The sequence below is a fragment of the Marmota flaviventris genome, chromosome 9 (genome assembly GCF_047511675.1).
Source record: "Marmota flaviventris isolate mMarFla1 chromosome 9, mMarFla1.hap1, whole genome shotgun sequence".
NCBI classification, from domain to species: Eukaryota; Metazoa; Chordata; class Mammalia; order Rodentia; family Sciuridae; genus Marmota; species Marmota flaviventris.
Window position 1 is genome coordinate 48,692,856 of NC_092506.1, and position 20,441 is coordinate 48,713,296.

General features: G+C 32.8%; 1 protein-coding gene across 1 annotated transcript in view; it reads right to left on the reverse strand.

Annotated features, from left to right (window-relative positions):
* The window catches only part of Pde3b (phosphodiesterase 3B), a 174,885-nt gene that overhangs the window by 48,502 nt on the left and 105,942 nt on the right, over positions 1–20,441 (reverse strand). Inside the window, exons 2-5 of the mRNA XM_027942347.2 lie at positions 13,871–13,921; positions 9,547–9,795; positions 6,657–6,796; positions 1,982–2,088 (exon numbers count right to left, since the gene is read on the reverse strand). Coding sequence (XP_027798148.2) covers positions 1,982–2,088; positions 6,657–6,796; positions 9,547–9,795; positions 13,871–13,921 — 547 coding nt within the window. The remainder of the gene's footprint in view (positions 1–1,981; positions 2,089–6,656; positions 6,797–9,546; positions 9,796–13,870; positions 13,922–20,441) is intronic.

Consider the following 20,441-nt stretch of genomic DNA (forward strand, 5'->3'; position numbering starts at 1 on the left):
TTTTTTTTTAGATTTGTCTAGATTTTCTACACACACACACACACAAAAAAAAAAAATCACCTGAAAATAAAGAAAAGGATTCACATCTTCCCTCCCAATATTTATTGTTTTTTATATCTTTGTCTTATTTTAATTCATTGTCTAGAAACTCCAGGATAATGTTGGATACAAGTATTGATATTGGGTAACTTTATTATGTTTCCAAAGTCAGAAGGAAAGTGTTTTATCTTTAAGTATTAAGTTTGCAATGCAATTCTGGTAGATAATATTTACCAGATTAAAAAAAAAAAAATTGCTCCTTTTATCCCCAGCACCACACAAAAAAGTGCTCCTTTTACAATTTTTATAATGTTTTTAATTTTGATGACCCCAATTTAGCAATATTTTCACTCAGACTGTGCTTTTGATGTCATTACAAAAAAAAAAAAAAAACACTTTATTCAAAATCCAAAGTCACAGATATTTTCTCCTGTTTTATTCTATGAGTTTTGTAGTTTTAGTTTCCCCCCAATAGGATCCACTAAATTGAATATACTTGTACCAGTATCATATTCTCTTGATTATTGCATCTTTGTAGTAAGTTTTAAAATTTGGAAGTGTGAGTCCTGTAATTTTTTTTCATTTTTATTAAAAAATTGTTTTGAATATTCTGGGAACCTTGCATTTCCATTTGAATTTTAGCATTAGATTTTCAATTTTTATAAAGAAGCTAATCCAAATTTTGTTAAGGATTATATTATATGAGAATTATATGTTACACACGGTGAAATGGTTATCACAATCAAATTAACTAATATATCCATCATCACACATAGTTAATCAAGTTAATAATTTTGTGTGTGTATGTTCTGAGTACCAGTTAAAAATTTTTTATTTCATTTTTTCCAAGATATTTCATTAGATTAATAATCTGGTTGGCAATTTTTATTCCTCCAACATTTTAAATGTGTCATTCTTTGTGTCTGACTTCCATTATTGCTGTTGAAAAGGTCATTGTTAGCTTTGCATATTGTTTCTTGAAAAATAACCTTTTCCAAGTATGTTTTAAAAATTTTTCTTCTTATATCTATAATTCAGGAATTTGATTGATAAACCCAGCTATAATTTTCTCAGTATTGAGCCTTCTTCGGTTCACTGAGCTTTATGAATCTGTTGGTTAATTAGTTTTAGAAAATTATTCTGAGCTAAACATCTCTCTTCTTTTCTTCTGCAACTTCATTCACAGATATATGAGACTTCTGACTATGTCCCATATGTCTCTCACATTTGGTTTTGTCATTTATGTATTTTTTTCCTGTCTGTGCTTCAGTGTGGAGATTATATATATATATATACACACACACATACATATATACACACACACACGTGTATTTATATAGATATGTATATATGTGTGCATTTTTTTTTTTTGTAACAGGAGCTCTTAACCACTGAGCTACAACCCCAGCACTTTTTAATATTTTATTTAGAGATAGGGTCTCACTAAGTTGCTTAGGCCCTCATTAAGTTGCTGAGGCTGACTTTAAACACAATCCTCCTGCCACAGCCTCTGGAAATGCTGAGATTACTTAGGTTGATAAAATAGTTCTGTATTTTGTCTTTGATTTCCTAGTGCCTTTCAGTGCCTGGTTCATTGTAGATGTTCAAAATGTGCTTATTGAATGAATCAGCAATTGGTCAACTACTAGCCACCCAAATTGCTTACTTGTGTTAATTTACATAAAATAGTATTCAAGATTAGATATAATATGGAGTGAAAAAAATTTATACTACCATATATTTTGAGAACTCCCATATTTAATTATAAAGACTAATTTCTAAGCCAGATTTATCACATACACCTGTAGTTCCAACTACGTGGAAGGCTGAGACAGGAGGATCTCTTGGACATAGGAGTCCAAGGCCAGCCTATGCCACATAGTAAAACCCTATCTTAAAAAAAAAAAAATTTTAGAAAAATTTTAAAAGAATAATTTCTTACCAGCTCTTTTCAGACCCACATGGTGAGTCAGTGATATAGAAGATGACCTTTGTTTTGGGATTGTCAGTAGATTCGAACTAAAAGGCCCATTTAGATAGCATCCATGACTAAAAAGGAAAGATAATAGATTAAGAATTGTAAAATAATTTAATTATTTTCCTTTTCTTTTCTCGGTGGTCTCTAATTCAGTTAACAAATATCTGCTTACACATTTAGATCCTAGTCCTATATCTAGTGCCTAAGATCCAAAGCAATAGTTAGTATATTTTTTTCTGTTAAAGGACAAGATAATAAATTGTTGACTGGAGGCTATAAGTTCTGTACTCAACTCTGCCATGGTAGCACAAAAGCATCCACAAACAATAATAAATGAATTGGTATGGCTGTGTTTCAATAAAATTTTCTTTACAAAAATAGGTTAGGGGGGCTGGGGATGTGGATCAAGTGGTAGCGCGCTCGGCATGCGTGCGGCCTGGGTTGGATCCTTAGCACCACATACAAACAAAGATGTTGTGTCTGCCAAAACCAAAAAATAAATATTAAAATTCTCTCTCTTTCTCTCTCTCTCTTAAAAACAAAAATTGGATAGGGATCAGAATAGGTCTGGAAAATAGAGTCTGATGATCCCTGGCCTCACAGATTATCATTATCACCTGGAGAACTTCTTAAAACACAGATCACTGGTCGTATCTCCAGGATTTCTGATTCAGTAGGTCTGGGATAGGGCTAAAGAATGTCCTTTTCTAACAAGTTCTTAGATAATGTTTGTATTGATGGTTCAAGGACTTCACTGAGAATCAATGTCTAAAATATAACTTTTCATCATTTTCTATTCCCCTTTCTCACAGATAATGACTACCTTTATCTCAGTAATTCCCTTTAACTGAAATATTTATGATAAGTTTTAGGAGAGTTATGAAAAATAATAATCACAGTATACTAGTATGATAAAAAAATGAAGTTTATTATAACAATTTGCAAAATAAACAAAGTAATAATATATATGGAAGTTTGTGGCACAATGCCACGCACATATAAAACACATCTTTAGATATTCACTAGCTTATTTTCTTCTACTGGTTGATTCTTGATGTAGGCATTCTGCCAGAAGGGCAAGAACAAATCTAGATTCTCTCTCTAGTTTTATTCAACATTTTTTAGTGTAGGTTAAGTTCTCAATAAACTTCTCCCCAACTCTTTCCACCTTTCCTGCAGTTCCTCATTCTATTTACTCAAGATCAAGTGTTCTGTGACTGCAGAAGCCTTTATTATTGCCTCTCTTATAACACTTTCCCATATTCATAATTTTGCTGCTTATATATTCAGTTGCTTGCCAATTTGTGAGTTGAGCTATATCTGTGTTCCACAGATCTGTGTGGGATAAATGAATGATAGTTTCTTTAGATTCCTACTCTAAGGTTAATACAGAAAAAATATTTTCTGCTCTCGTATCTGAAGTGAACAGACTCTTTTCTTCACACGATTAAGCATCATAATCCAATATGGGATGCTGAACCCCCTCAGGATATTTGTTAAAGCAACAACTTCAAAGATCCATGTTAATGCAATCCCAAACTCTTCACAGTGATTGAACAGGCCTCATAGGAGTAGTACTTGTTAACAAAAGTAAAAAGTGAAAAGTGCCATTAAATAGGCAAAGAAAGTGCTATAGAAAACCAGAGGTGAAACAGATTACTTTTCCTTCAAGAACAAGAGAAGAAAATGTCAGAGTGACTTGTCTGCATTTGTTTTTGCAGTGCTGAGGATGAACCCTGGGCCTTGTGCACTAATACTGAATGCTCCAATACTGAACAATAGTTCCAGTCTTCAAAGTGTTACTCCTAAGTGGTAATACCTTAGCCCAATTAAAGATGTACAGAAATAAGGGTAAGAAGTGCTATTTCAGTTAAATTTCTTTTATATTAAAAAGGGGCACAGAAATAGACAAAGAGAACATCAAATAGTTAAAAGCTTAACTAGGGTTTCAAATAAAATAGAGAAAAATGATGTTAGAAAGATAGTTTAGTGTTGTAAATGAATGGACTCCTTAAATAGTAAAATCACAAGTCCACTAAGAGATGACCAATAATAAACTCTATTAATTTAATTTAATAGAGTGATTGATTAAATGGAACGATCCTTCTTTCTCTAGTTATCTCCCTCAGATTCTTTTTATCAAAGCTATGCACAGCTCCCTGGGTTATAGTACTTCACTTTTTTTTTTTTTTTCCCAAGCAAAGCTTGAGGTAGAGCAAAATTAAATTCTATGCTGTTCTTTATACCACTAAGGTATCACTCTTTACCCAAATATTTTATTTACTTCAATTTTCTTGACATATACTTCAGCTTAATTTTAATTTTTTTGTACCGAGGACTGAACCCAGGAGTACTCAAACACTGAAGCCACATCTCAAACCCTTTTTAATTATTTTATTTTGAGGAGGGGTCTTGTTAAATTGCTTAGGGCCTCACTAAGTTGCTGAAGCTACCTTTGAACTTTCAGTCTATTGAGAGTCGGAATGGCCCCTGGCATTTTGCCAGAAGTAATGGTTGAGAGGTGAACCCAGCGAGCCATTAAGATGGTGATAATTAAATTAAGCTGAGTATAATTGCTGTACTGGATGATGCTGGATTGAAACAGGCTGTGTATTGAGTTGTATATGGACCCTGCTGTCTGACAATAGGGCAGCTCCTGCTGCCTCGGCGCCCGCTATTTTGGAGTTCTCCTGGAGTTCCCATTGAGCCCGTTGAGCCCGGTGGAGAGTGAAAGAGTTCCCCGGAAGTGCGCATGGGGTGCTGGTGGAGTTTGGGCAACAAAGGAGTTCCTGTTTGAACCTACAAGTGCCTCGTGGGGGCTTGGTTATTTTGTGCTCAGCCAGACTGCGGCATCAGTCCTCCTGCCTCAGCCTCCCAAATTGCTAGGATTATAGGTATACGCCACCACACCTGACTCAACTTAATTTTCAAATGGTGTTTTTAAACAAAGGACAATGCTTCATATATTCCCGTGGTCAAAGTACACTTCAAAATGTATTACCAAGAAGCTCTAATTTTTCTTTAAAGTAGATGTATATAAGCCTTGTCCAGTGAGGTCTTTATCACTTTATTCTTCACATTTTTAAATATTTCATGAGGCATATAATTTTGTTTTAATGACAGTTAAGTGAATATATAGAATCTACCTACATTTACCCTATATGAACACTTTTCAGGGTTAAAGATTAGTTTTCTCTGGACCATGTTTGTTGTTGTTGTTGTTTTAGTACTGATCATCTCAGGCAGCAGGATAAAAATGTTCTTACCTCAATGTAGTTAAAAAAACTTTTTTTTTTAAATTTTTTTTTAGTTGTAGATGGACATAATATCTTTATTTATTTATTTTTATGTCGTGCTGAGGATTGAACCCAGTGCTTCACACAGGCAAGGCAGGCAGGCGCTCTACCACTGAGCTACAGCTAGAGCACCTCCACTTCCCTTTTTAATCCCCAAAATATTCTCAAGATAATGCTTCCTATGGCTTAAAAAAAGAAATCTGTTATATTTTCAGTTCACTCCTTCACTGTCCTACTTCTATTTAAAAAATAAAAAGACTGTCATGTTTAGGCTATAGGCAAAAATCTATATCAATGCTCATTTTCCTGTACTATATTCTTCATATTTCAAACCATTCCTCTTTTACACATAATTTTGCTTGATTTTTCTTTTATAAAAACTAAGTTCACCTATTTGAATGTATTGTAAAAGATTCAAATTAATAACCACTGAAGTATCTGGAAAATTATAATTATCTAATTATATTTCACATACAAATCTTAAATAAATTTTAACAGAAAAAATTGCTATGCTCCAATCCTGCCATCTACTGTTTCAAATGTGAAACTATACAGCTCAAACTAAAGTACAACACATGACCCAAAGTAACAGAGTGGTGTAACACTGCATTTATAGAAATTTCAATTTTATTAGCATAGTTAACTGACTAAAGAGAAGTTTTAGTCCATGCAAGAGATCAATACTTTTCCTGGCTTTCAGAAAAATATTGAATTCTTTGTTATGAAAGTAAATGACATTTACATTCAAAAGATTTTAATTCCTGCAATTTTTCCAGCCTCATTTAGTTGTAGTCACTGAAACCTTTACTTTATAGGATTAGCGCTGTTTTATCACAAGTAAATTCTCAACAGACTACAGAACATATTAGTACTCACAGCCACCAACAGAAACAGGGTTCAAAGAGTCTTGCTATATTAACCTAGCAACTGTGATGAGCCTGGGGAACATGATCATCCTTTCACAAACCAGTACCTCTGTTGGTCTAACTTTGCATACTATACACTGGATTGCTGTCTGCCCCTCTAACGGCCATCTTCACCCATTTAAAAGCTGTCCTAGTACCCTGTCCTAAATTGACCCTAGTTTTCCTAAAATAAATCACTGACCCATGTTCTTAAGGCTCCAGCATGCTTTGTATCTGACCTATCTTATGTTTTGAGAGAGGGCTTGTCAGCTTCTTTGTAAGAATTGGTTTCTTGACTATACCTATGATTATAGCCTATGTTATCCTACACCTAAAATGCTTCAACCATTCCTTTCTGCTTTTAAAAATATTTCAAACTTTATTTTCAAAAACAAAGTATATGCTTTAAGTTTCTTTAAAAGATTCTGAGGATTTTACCTTGAAATGCCAAATTCTTGGTGAGGTCTTTTGCCATTACTGCGTTCCCACCTTGAAGACTGCTCAATAGGTAGCAATCCTGAAGTTCCTGAGCTCCTTCTCAGCTGTGGAGTTGGTAAGCTATTCCTACTACTTAGACCCTGTTAAATAATTTAATAATTGTTAAACATGTCATGCTTTTACATGCTGCATGTGGAAAAAATGATGGCACGTAAAAATATCAACACAAAAGTATATTTTTAACACGTATAGGAGAAAGTAAAAATTTCATTCTGAAAAATCTATCCAAATTTCACATTCTATACTGTTGGTCTATTTTTCTTCCTCCCACTAAAAAAAAAAAAAAAAAAAAAAAAATTCCTGAACTCCTTGCAATTTAAACTAGATTTTTTTCCATTTGCACATTTCACTCTTAAAGAAAAAAAAATGGAAATTGGAAATTTAAAAGTGGATATGGAAGATTGACCTGAAAAATCAACTTCAGAGGAGAAGTTTAGAATCAGAGATGTCCAGTCCTAAAGCCCAAAACTTTTAGATTTTCAGTACAAAGGGCATTTATACCCTGTATAATTATTATGTTTAAAATGTTTCCAGTAAACCAATAAACTTTTCTACATAGAAAACATAGTAACAAACATAATACTGCTATGATTTTTTTAAAAAAATTTTTATTAGTTTGCTATGATATTTTTTTACTTTAAATGTTCACAGCCTCTATTTATTTATTTCTTAGTTGTAGATGGACACCACCCCTTTATTTATCTATTTATTTATTTATTTACTTACTTATTTACTTAGTGGTGCTGAGAATCAAACCCCATGCCTCACACATTGTAGGCAGACACTCTACCACTGAGTCACAAACCTCAGCCTTATAATTTTTATGATTAAGGTTTTAAAAAATTATTATTTTTTAAAAGTACTATCAGGAGCAATAAATTTCAATAGAAAATGCAAAGAACAAGCAACACATATGTGAAGACTAACTCAAGAATACATTAATGAATTATTTTATTGATTGACTCTATCCCTTTTAAATGTTGTGATTAACCTTTTTCTTATGAGGTAGAATGCTAAATAAATAAATAAAGTTACATAATTAAGTTCCACTGTTAAGAGAGTTCTGCAGGCACGACTATATGAACTTTAGAAATAAAAGAATCAGGGACTGGGGATGTGGCTCAAGCGGTAGCGTGCTCGCCTGGCATGTGTCCGGCCCGGGTTCGATCCTCAGCGCCACATACAAACAAAGATGTTGTGTCTGCCGAGAACTGAAAAAAAATAAATATTAAAAAAACTCTCTCTCTCTCTCTCTCTCTCTCTCTCTCTCTTTAAAAAAAGAAATAAAAGAATCAGCTGGGAACTGTGGTGCACGCCTATAATCCTAGCAGCTTCAGAGGCTGAGGAAAGAGGATCGCAAGTTCAAAGCCAGTCTCAGTAACTCTGTGAGGCCCTAAGCAACTTAGCGAGACCCTGTCTCAAAATAAAAAATTTTAAGAAGGGCTGTTGGGGTTGGGTTGTGGCTCAGCATTAGAGCACTTGCCTAGCATGTGCAAGGCCCTGTGTTTGAACCTCAGCACCACATAACAATAAATAAACAAAATAAAGGTACTGTGTACAACTAAAAAATAAATATTAAAAAAAAAAAAAAGGCTGGGAATGTGGCACAGTGGTTAACAGCTCCTGGATTCAATCTCTGGTACCTAAATAAATAAATAAGTAAATAAAAGAATCACATAACTACTCATGATCCAGAGAGTAATCAATAATTTTCAAATCCTTTCGCTCTAATTCTGCTCACTAAGCTTTTCAGCATTTCTAAACTCTAATGCTGAGATCTGAACAAAGTGAAATTATCTGATCAAAATTGCTCCAAAAACTGTGTTTACCTTTTTCTAAGTTCTATTCCACTACTAGAATTGACAAATTAACAAATTTTAATTTTATCCTCTCTGAGTTTTCTTACTTATAGGGTAAATTAGCTGAACTAAGATAATCCTTAAATGTTTCTAATTTTATGGTTTTAGATAATGGTAAAGATCCCGATAATAATCAAATAAAACAAATAAAAGCACTCTGAAAAAGCATAACATATACCTATTTAGAATAGTAATATTATTTCTTAAAGGAAATCCTATTTTGTAGTACTGATAAACAGAAATTAATTCCGTATCTAATAATGGAAAAATCAGTACCTCTTGGTTTATAGCAATCTCCAGTGGGTTAAATGGGTGAGGGAGAAACAGCATTCATGAAAATTATTTTTAAGTAACACTGTGTAATTCATAAAATGAATATTGGAATGATCATTTATGGTTTGGGGTTCAAAAGAACAATTTCTGGATTCTAAAGAGTACAACAGATTAATATGAGTTTGTTATACAAGCCCAGAAATAAATGTTTATTGTTCATACTTCTTAACAACAATAGCAATAATAATATACATACAAGCTCTATCTCCTAATTGTACCAATATTATTTAAAAAAACCTAAATATTCATCTAGAATTATTTGAGTTTATAAAACTTCATATAAAGTCCCAAGCTGGTCAATAAAAGGTAAAAAAGGTTGATCCTTCAAAAGGAAATTGTATATAATATAACTTTAAAAGAAGCAGTTTTAGCCAGGTGCAATGGCATGCACCTATAATCCCAGTGGGTTGGGAGGCTGAGACAGGAGAATTAGGAGTTCAAAGCTTCTCTCAGCAATAGAGAGGCACTAAGCACCTCAGTGAGACCCTGTCTCTAAATAAAACACAAAATAAGGCTGGGTATATGGCTCAGTGGTTGAGTGCCCCTGAGTTCAATCCCCCTCCCCTCCCAAAAAAGAAGAAATTTTAATGTGAAAATATCATTCAATGTTATCAATAGGATTAAAATTGTATTTTAACCTTGTGAAGTTTTCGATCTCCTTTCTCAGTTGGGTCCTCTATTTCAGAGCAGGGGTAAAATCCAGGAAATGGTGTGAGAGGATTAATCTTTGGCCTACAAGACCCAGAAAATGCACCCATCAAGCTACTGATACTTCGTAGGGAAGAAATGACTTGTGGAGGAAGGCTTGGGTCACTCAGAAGATCTGACACCATATTGCGAGCCTCATTTAGCACTGAAAGATCAACTCCATTTCCACCTCCAGAATTCTAGAAAAGAAAAGAGTAAAATTATGTATTTTTTACACAAAAAAACTTAACATTTAAGAAAACTAACTCTACTCTAAATCAACGTCTATTTCATAATGCATAAGTAATTTAATCCTATTAAATATATACTTTCATTCATTTGAATGACATAAATGGTATATAATAAGTGGTATGATTCTAATTTAAATTTTTTGATATATGCTACAATAAATACTACAGACACTATAAGCTTTAATTTTTTATTTTTCATGAGCTTACCTCATTTTAATGGAATGCATTACTACTGATTTACTTTATAATTAGTATAGAACTAAATCTATATTTACTTTGTTTATAATTTATACATTTCATTAATTTATGAACAATTTTCTTTCTTTTTTACCAAAATTTATTTTGAACATATAAATCATTTCTTTCATTTACCTTATTCACTTAAGAAGCCATTTAGCGTAGGCATAGCTTTATTGCAAAGCTTCCAGAGTTTGAAATCTAGACTTCAATCCTGTGTGACCTTGAACAAATTATTTAACATCTGAACATTATTTAGTTTCTTCAATGCAAAATGGAGGTAAAAGCATTTACTCTTAAGGGCTGATGTGAGAATTAAATATGATAAACATGTCAAGCACATAAGGCATTTACTAATGTATTTGAAGTGTAACAATAAATAGTATTACTACTATTAACATTATGGTAAACATAAGATAAAATTTCCAAAAAATGGTGTGAAAGTTCATAAGAGAAAAGTTTAAGCTGAATGATTATGAGAAATTTTATGGAAGGGGTAGTCTTTCAGCTGAGCCCTAAAACTGTGGTAGGATTTTGTTTATAAATATTAGGGGAAAGTAATTTTTTACAGTATAACTGAAGAAAAATGTATTGGGTAAGCTCATTACATAAGAAGGAAAGGCACATAAATAAAGGTACAAAAGTGGAAATATAGGCAATATGAAATTGCTGAAGAACAGGCTACATAAAATAACAATAAAAAAATAAGTGTACAAAGGCACAAATTTTTGAGACCACTAGACTCCAAGCTAAGTAATGAAGGGTCATACAGGTTTTGAGCAGGCTAAAAAGAAAAATGCAGGAAAAAGGAAGTGATGGAAAGGCAATGCAATTTTAGAGAGTGTAGTCAGGGGATGCCTCACTTTGAATTTATGTCAAGACCTGATGAGATAGGAAAACAAGCATTGTACACAGACCGGCTAGCAAGTGTGAAGATCCAGAAACAGAATCCTGCCTGGCTTTGTTGAGAAACAACACAGAGGCCAGTACAGCTGGAACAGAGTAAATGAAGGAAAAAGTAATAGAAGATCAGTGGAAGGGGCAAAAAGAAATAAAGAAAGGGACATTTTGTGTGAGTTCTTTTAAGTCTGTGACAAGGATTTTCACTTTTATTGTAGGTGAAATAAGAGAAATGCACATAACAGACATATCAAACTAAATATTTGAATTATTTAATATAATTTTAAAAGTTGAACTTAAATTCCTATTTCTCATTGACTTATATTTGACAAAATCTTGATTTTGGACAGAAAGCTAAGCATAGTTTTTACATTTTAAATGGTTATTAAAGAAGGAGCAAAGAGGAGGAGCAGAAAGGAACAAAAGAGGGAAAAAGGAAGAGGAACAGTTTCAGTGGTGGCAGTGGCCATGCCTTGCCTTAATGTTAAAATACCTGCTCTTTTATCCTTCATAGAAAAAAAAATTTTGACTAGAAAGCTGAAATAAAATACTAATAGCAAACATTTCAAGGTAACATAGCACAATCAAGCATCAGGGTTTAAAAAGTCTAGAACCAGAGCTAAGATAAAAGTGAACCCTGGGCTGGGGTCGTGACTCAGTGGCAGAGCACTCACCTGGCATGTGTGAGGCACTGGGTTCAATCCTCAGTACCACATACCAATAAATAATTTAAAAAAAATTTTTTTTAAAAAGTGAACCCAACATTCTGTATTACTTTTTCCCTCAAGGAATTGGCACAGGGCAGACAGGCTGAGAAGCAAAGCAGTCAAGAAGCTAGGAAACAGAGTAGAGCTCTCAGTAGTCTCAAGGGGCTAGGAAAACAAATTTGGAGTTCACAGGATCAAGGCAGGGACAACCTGAAAGGCTAAGCAAGATCCAGACTAATGAAAAAAAAGAAGTAAGCTTAAATTCCTAACTGCTTTTCCCCTGAGGGAATTTGCAAAGTTATAAGCAGAGGGGCTAAGAGATGGAGAAACCAAACCCAGTAGAATTTCTCAAAAGATCTCTATTTTGAAAGTAAAAAAGAGCTTCCAAAATCAGAATTGAATCAACTGGATAACCATGGATGGGGGGCGGGGGGACGACTATCATTAGCTACCTATCACACTATAAAAATACCAACAAACTTAACTGAAAAATTAATTCCAACTGCATTACAGATCTAAAGATGAAAAGTAAAACAAGAAAATTTCTAGAAGGTAACACAGAAGAAAAACTTCATGACCTTGGGAGCAGAGATCTTAAATAGAACACCGAACAAGCAAGGAACAGTGAAGTGAACTTATAGTCCCAAGCTACTTGGAAAGCTGAGCAAGGAGGAAGCACTTGAGTCTAGGCATTAGAGGCCAGCCCAGGCAACTTAGAGATTCCAGCTCTTACAAAACAAGAAGGGAGAAAGAAGGAAGGTAGGGGGAGGAAAGCAGGGAGAGGGGAGGTGAAAGAGGAGGAGGGGGAGAAGGAACAACATAAGAATCACAAACCAAAAAGGAAATGCCTAACAAATTAGCTCTCTATTAAAAGATGGAATATCTTTATCAAAAGATACCATAAAAAGGCCACAGACCTGAAGAAATCTTTAATCAACACAGATTACATATATATGTATATATATATGTATGTATGTATATGTATATATGTATACACATATACACTCGGTCCAGAATAAAGTAAAAGAAAACTGGACAAAAGTCTTGAGCTAGCAATCAACTCCAAAATAGATAGCCAACCAAAAGAGTATTGAGAGTATCTCAGAATCATTACTTACAAGAGAAAAATCTGAAAATAAAACAAATGTCTGCCTACCTACACAACAAATAAATAATTGTAATATATTCATTCAATGACATGCTATATAGAATATATATGAATAGATTGCTTCTTCACGCAATAACATTAATTAATCTCACAGATTTTTTTTTTTTTTTTTTCTGAAAAGAAAGAAGTAGAACAAATACATGCAACCAGAGGCTTGGGATGCTGAGGCAGGAAGATATCGAGTTCAAAGTCAGCCTCAGCAATGATGAGGTGCTAAGCAACTCAGTGAGACCCTGTCTCTAAATAAAATACAAAATAGGGCTGGGGATGTGGTTCAGTGGTTGAGTGCCCCTGAGTTCAATCCCCAATACCAAAAAAAAAAAATAAATAAATAAAGAATACATGCAACCACTTCCATTTACATAAAATTCAAAGACAGGAAAGACTAAGCTGTAAAGGCAGAAATCAGGATTGCTATAATGCTTGGGGGAAGCTAACGAGAATAAAAGTATAAGGGGGCTTTTGGGGCATAAGTGAGGGTTTTGGGATACCATAATTCTCCATTTCTTCAAATAGGTACTATTTAGATGGGATGTACAGCTTGTGGACATTCACTGAGCTGTACACTTTTCTGTATGTATAATTCAATAAAATGTTTACCAAAATATGAAAGGTGTTTTTACTTTCCTAATAAGATATTCTGCGATTTCTTTTGCTTCATCTCATATATGACCTTAACTCTGCTTTTGTTCTTTAGATCAGAACACCACATCAGAAAAGAAAAATAATCTCATCCTGAATATAGAAATATTAAATTATTCTGAGCCCAGGTTATATTAGCAACATTTTAAAAATATTTATGTAAGTTTGATTTCGTGTTTCCTTTTTTTCTTGTGTTTTTCCTGTTTGGGGTTGTTGTTTTTGTTTTTTAATTCACCTCAGTGAAGGCTTTTGCCAGTTTACTTCAGTTAAAGAAAATTTTATGGCACAGAAATCTCGTGAATGTAACTTCATTTTAAAAGTCAAAAGTTTCATTACAGATAGCAGTTATTAGGGGATCACTCATATTTACCTGGTAATGAGGCTTATACCACTGCTTCAAGTCCCAATCCCAAAGAATCATCTGGAAAAAAAAATTCATTTGGTTACCAAACAGAAATAAATGAACAAATATGTGTAAAGACAAATTTTAGTCTCCTTAATTATAGCTATCTCAAATAACTTAAAATAACTTTAAAGTAAAATATAAATCCAATATTACATCCAATCACTAAATACAAAAGAAAAATTGAATATCATCAAACTTTTCTTCCCCTCCCCACCCTCTGCAAAGTCTTATCATCCATCATCTTAAAACCAGTGTCAAGGGGTGGAGCTATTTCTTAACAAGGCATTTTTGTGAAAAGCACTTTAAAAATCTTGTTGTATTTGGGGTTAGATTAAGTACAAAAGAGTGAATTTATAAAAATAATACACACCCCTTCTAATATGCAGATAAGTAATGGCTGCTTGCCGGTTTGTCTCCTTTTTAGGCTATCAATGGTAACTTCTTAGCCCCAGACTAGTTTTATCCTTCCTTTCTTCGTAAGAGGCTTTCTGGCTGATTCCCTTTCAAAGATAGTTGTTACTACACTCAAGGAGACTTTAATTTAGTAGGTTACAATTGCCACCTACTATTAATCCTAAATTTCTTTGAGGTTTATTGAGTTAATAAATAAGTCTCAACCTTTTGCTTAATTCATTTTACTTGCTATTTTCTAGTTTGGGACCTTACTCGAATATCAGACTATTTAATTTATAATATAATCATTATTTCTATACATTGAAACATTTGTTTCTTGTCCTTGGTTTTAAATCTTTTGGTTAGAAAAAGTCTTTAAGTGTTACCTATTCTATCATTGGTCCAATATTTTATCAGGATTTGAAAAAACTAAAAGGAACATAAAAATATTTCAGACTTTGCAAGCCATATAAGGTCTCTATGGCATTTTCTTTGTTTTTGTGTTTCTTTTATACTTTATAAGTTTTTTTTTTGTTTTAATTCTTAGCTCCAGGATCATGTAAAAACAGGCTGCTGGCAGAATTTTGTCAGTAGGCTATAATATGCTAACTCTTATTTTAGCTAGTATACTCAAAATTATTCAAAAAATTGTCAATCATTATCACCATCTCCTTGTCCACACCTTGAAGAAGAGTAATCACTTTCTTTTCAATAAAGAGAAATCCATTTCTTTCCAAAGAAAATCAAGACATTCTACATCCACTTACTAAATTCATGAACCAGTATCCACAAAATAGTTACACTGTAGCTACAAAATGTTATATTTTAGCAGACTTACTAAATTTACTCATTAAATTTATTTCGTATGACCATAAATATGGTCCTTATATAATTATTTCGGGTTGTGATTTGATCAGCATACAATCCAGATTCTAGACAAACTCTTTAGGGAAGTTAAGATGTTCATAGCTTCCTAAAAATACACTAAGGTTAATAAATAACTTACAATCCCTAAGATTCTTTTGTACTTGATATGCTATTACCCATTTCTCCATGCTATTTGTCTACAACTGGCTTTTTAGACTCAACTGGAATATTTTACTTCTGTCTATACTTTAGCTTGTCAAAATTTATTTGGAGATTGAGGAAGTCTACAAAAGCTTATTCATCTTCCTCCCATCATCAAAACATTTGTAAATCTGAGTTTTCTCAAGTTCACTAATAATAGTCTAAAATAGACAGGAGTGAACTCTGAGGTTTATGATATGTCACTAAAAATTACCCATGAGATTGGCATCAAGTCAGTAATTTGTATTCTAAATCTATTTCTGTATTTCTTCCACAAGGATATCATCAAACAGATGCAGTAATCTAAACATTAAGATTATTTTTTGCTAATTCAAGCATACCTCTAATAGGATACTGTAATACTGAATTGTCTTCTTATCTCTCCACTTCCTTGATTCATGACTAAATAAACATTGCTTTTAAAATATTTGCACTCTACTAACAAGAGACATATTTGTATTTATACATTCCTCAATGGGAGTGCCACCACTCCAAGCAGGTGAATTTTGACAATTAAAATAATGTTTAGCCCTCCAAAGGCCACAATACATAAACAGATACATTGCACATGAAGAAATAAATCAAAATTTATTATTTATCATTATTATTATTATTTGTTATTAAAATTTCATGGAGAGGGATGGGTCAACAGGGAAAAGATGTTCAAAGAGCTCTTGGTTGAGGCGTGGGAATTACAAAGAAAAGAGGTTGAAAAACACTGATATAAAGGAATCTGCTGATAAATTAAAAGAGCAATCCCATTTTAGCTTACATTCTAAAAACATTCCCCAAAGCATTTCAAGGCTGCCTACACAAAAGGGGCTGCTAACATGAGAAGTAATGTATACTCTATTTCAACTGTAATCTTAGAGGTCTACAAAACTTCACAATTTTCAATGCTTTTTTCTCTCCACTTACTCTCTTTTTATGCTTTTATTAGTCCATTATAGTTATACATAATAGCTGGGTTCATTTTGATGTAATCAAACATGAATGGAATTTAATCTTGTTCCATTTCAGTCCCTCTATTTACTCGTTTTAGATCTCTCTACTATTTTTGTAGAAAATGTAGACTTGTTGTATAATATATCTCTTAATAAATTCACTCCTTCTAGCCCTTTCTCCGACTATGGTTTTCTCCCATTTATATTTGTTAGGTTGGTTTTAAATCAGCTCTTAAGCAGCAGCTCACTCTTATTTGCAGTCACTTTCTACAGGATCAAAATTATGTCACCCAAAATCAGTAGGATTAGGCTAAAATTTCCTTCATAGCAAGAATTAAAAATAGACACAGTGAAAACCACAAAGAGCTGGCAAACAAACCTCCTTCTAAGTAATTTGAACTAGAATATCAAAATGATTTTGAGAAAATGAAAATTTCTGCAAAAAAAAAAGAAAGAAAGTAAATGAATGGCCCAGGAATTCCAGTTAGGTATATTCTTATAGCAGCATTATGGCCCACAAAATCATAAATATGGAAATTAAGAGTAAAAACTTAGATAATATGCCAGCATAATGGCTGACTAGAGGTGCCCAGCAAGATTTCCTACACAATAAAAAGACCAAAATGTGCAAAAGACAACAACTCCAACTCCTATTGAAGTGTTTGAGACAAAATGTTGGGATGTGGCAGAATTCTGCACAGAAAGGAGACTCAAGGTGTTCTTATAAAGATGGTAACGAAGCACACATCATCTACTATTCCATATTTCCAGTCAAGACCAACCCTGAATCAAGAGAGATTTCACACAGAATAAAGTAAGCAGAAGATCCATAGAAGACCCAATAATGCCACAGACACCTGAAAAAAAAAAAAAAAAAAAGAAAGCCACACCACGAATCAAACAAATGTTACCATTCATTATTGATATACCTGAAGGAGAAAAGAGGGGAAAAAGGCATAGAAATCCCATTCAATAAAATAATAGCTGAAAACATACAAATCTTCAGAAAGATATGAATATCTAGGTCTAGAAAGTTCAAAGGACCTCAAATAGATTTGGCCAGAAAAGCCCCTCTGTGAGGCATATTAAAGTCAAACTGTTAAAAGTCCAAAAACAGTAGGAGAGAAGTGTCAAATGACATATAAGGGAATTCCTACTAAACCAATAGCAGACTTCTCTCTAGAAACCTTACGAACCAAGGAGAGACTAGGGTAATATATGCAATGTCCTGGAAGCAAAGAATTACCAACCAATAATGTGTTATATCCAGAAAATTTACCCTTCAGAAATGAAAAAGAAATCAAATCTAAGAAAAAAATTGAGGAAATTTATTATCACCAGACTGACTTTACAAAAATACTAAGGAAGCCCTACAGTAGGGGTAAGAAATGATAACTACCATCATAAAAATATGCAAAAGTATAAAACTCCATAGTAGAGCAGATGCAGGGAAAAAAAAGAAAAATAACAGAATCAAGCATTAACAATACAGAATACTAAATTCACAAAGATGAATAAGAGAGAAAGAAATAAGGAAGAAAGGAAGGAAATGCAAAACAATGAGAAAATAACAATGACAGGCATATATCTTTACTTATCAATAATAATCTTGAATGTAAATGAATTAAATCTCCCAATTAAGTATTTAGACTGAATTGATAGGAAAAAAAAGACTAAATTGATAGACAAAGAAGGTCAGAAAGGGAATCAATTTAACCAGAGGAAATAATAATTATAAATATATATGCACCCAATTATATAAAGCCAGAGCACCAATTATATAAAGCAAACATTCTTAGATCTAAAGGGAGAGATAGTCTTTAATATAATAATAATAATAATAACAACAATAATAATAATAATAGGGGATATCTCAACTCCCCACTTTCATCAATGGACAGATCATCCATACAAAAAAAAAATCAACAAAGAAGCATAAAAACTGAACTATACTGTACACCAAATAGACCTAACAGCCATTTACAGAACATTTTTACCTAACAGCTGTGGAATACATATTCTTTTCATCAGTCAATGGGATGTTCTCCAAGGTAGACAATATGTTAGGCCACAAAACTTGTTGCCTAATATATAGGTTTTTTTTACAACAAATTTGTAAAACCTGAAATCATATCCCATATCTTTTCTGATAAGAATGAAATAAAACTAGAAATCAACAAGAACTTTACAAATTGTACAAGTACATAGAAATCGAATGAGGCAATCTTGAATGCCCAAGGAGTCAATGAAGAAATTGAAAGGGAAATTTTAAATTTTCTTGAAACAAATGAAAATGGGTTTGGAACTCCAAAACCTACATAATATAGAAAAGTATGACTAAGATCAAAGTGTATATCAATAATTACCCAAATAAAAAAAAGAAAGAGTTCAAATGAACAACCTAATGATGTAACTTAAGGAAGTAGAAAGTCAAGAACAAATTAAACCCAATATTAAGCAGAAGGAAAGAAATTACAGAGACAATAGAAGAAATAAATGAGTATAGACAGGCACAGTGGCACATACCTATAATCCCAGTGACTCAGGAGGCCAAGACAGGAAGATTGTAAGTTCAAAGCCAGCCTCAGAAATCTAGTGAGGCCCTAAGTCTCAAAATAATAATAAATAAATAATAGTAATACAGAGTTAGGGATGTAGTACAGTGGTAAAATACCATTGGATTCACAATCTTCACTACCAAAAAATAAAATATGAATACAGACTTAAAAAGAAAACCAATGAAATAAAGTATTGGTTTTTTAAAAAAGAAATCAACATCAATGAACTTTAAGCTAGACTAACCAAGAAAAAACTAGAACCCAAACAAATAAAATCAGAGATGAAAAAGGTGGTATTACAACTGATACTAAAGAAATACAAAGGGGATCTATTATAGGACTATTAGGGATCCATTAGGACTATCTATTAGAGACTATTATGATCAATTATACACCAAAAACCTACCAAAATTGAGCCATAAGGACACAGAAAACCTAAGCAGACCAAAAAAAATCTGAAATTTGGTCAGTAAGAAAAATTTCCCAACAAAGAAAAGACTAGTATTAGATGGCTTCACCACTGGCAGTGGCAAATTTACACTTTTCAAAATCTTTTTAAAATTCTTCTTTAAAAGAAGAACTAATGACAAAATGTAATACTTCACATCAACATAATAAAGAACAAAACCCATATGATCACTTCAATAGATGCAGAAAAGCATTCAATAAAATTCAATATTCCTTCATGATAAAAGTACTCAAAAATTAGGTATAGAAGGAACATACCTCAAACACAATGAAGGCTATGTATGCCAAACCCATGATCAACACCATATTGAATGAGGAAAAGCTTAAAGTGTTTCCTTTACGATCAGGAGCAAGTCAAGGATGTCTACTTTCCCCGCTTGATTCAACACAATACTGGACGCCTTAGCAAGAGCAATAGGCAAGAGAAAAAAGTAAAGTCCATCCAAACAGGAAAGGAGGAAGTCAAATTATACCTGCTAGTAGATGACATGTTTTTTTTATTGGACACGGCAGGTTCCAGAGCATGTTTGTACTTAATAGGCCTGTAAAGAGAACTAATGACACTGGACAGAGGGGGAGATATCCAAAGTAGCAAAATCTTCAAGATTTTAAAGATTTTGGAGATATTGCTAAATGCCTCTGTAATATTAGAATACATATTATTTTATATATATTATGTATACATAATTATATATTGTTAATTATATACAATATATTTATAATACAAATTTATGACTATATGTATAAATAAAATGTATATATGTAATATATACACAAAAATGTAAAATATATACATATAAAGCATATAAAAATACATATACACATTTATAATATTAGGAAGATTTTAAACTAGGAAACAGTAATAAGAATATTAGCCACTTTCGGACTGGGATTGTGGCTCAGAGGTAGAGCACTCGCCTAGCACACATAAGGCCCTGGGTTCGATCCTCAGCACCACATAAAAATAAAATATATTGTGTCCACCTATAACTAAAAAATATGCTAAAAAAAAAAGAATATTAGCCACTTTGTATCAAATTACAATCTTTGAATCAACAGATTTTCCTCAATAGTCTGAAATATTTAGAGACAAATGGAAAAATT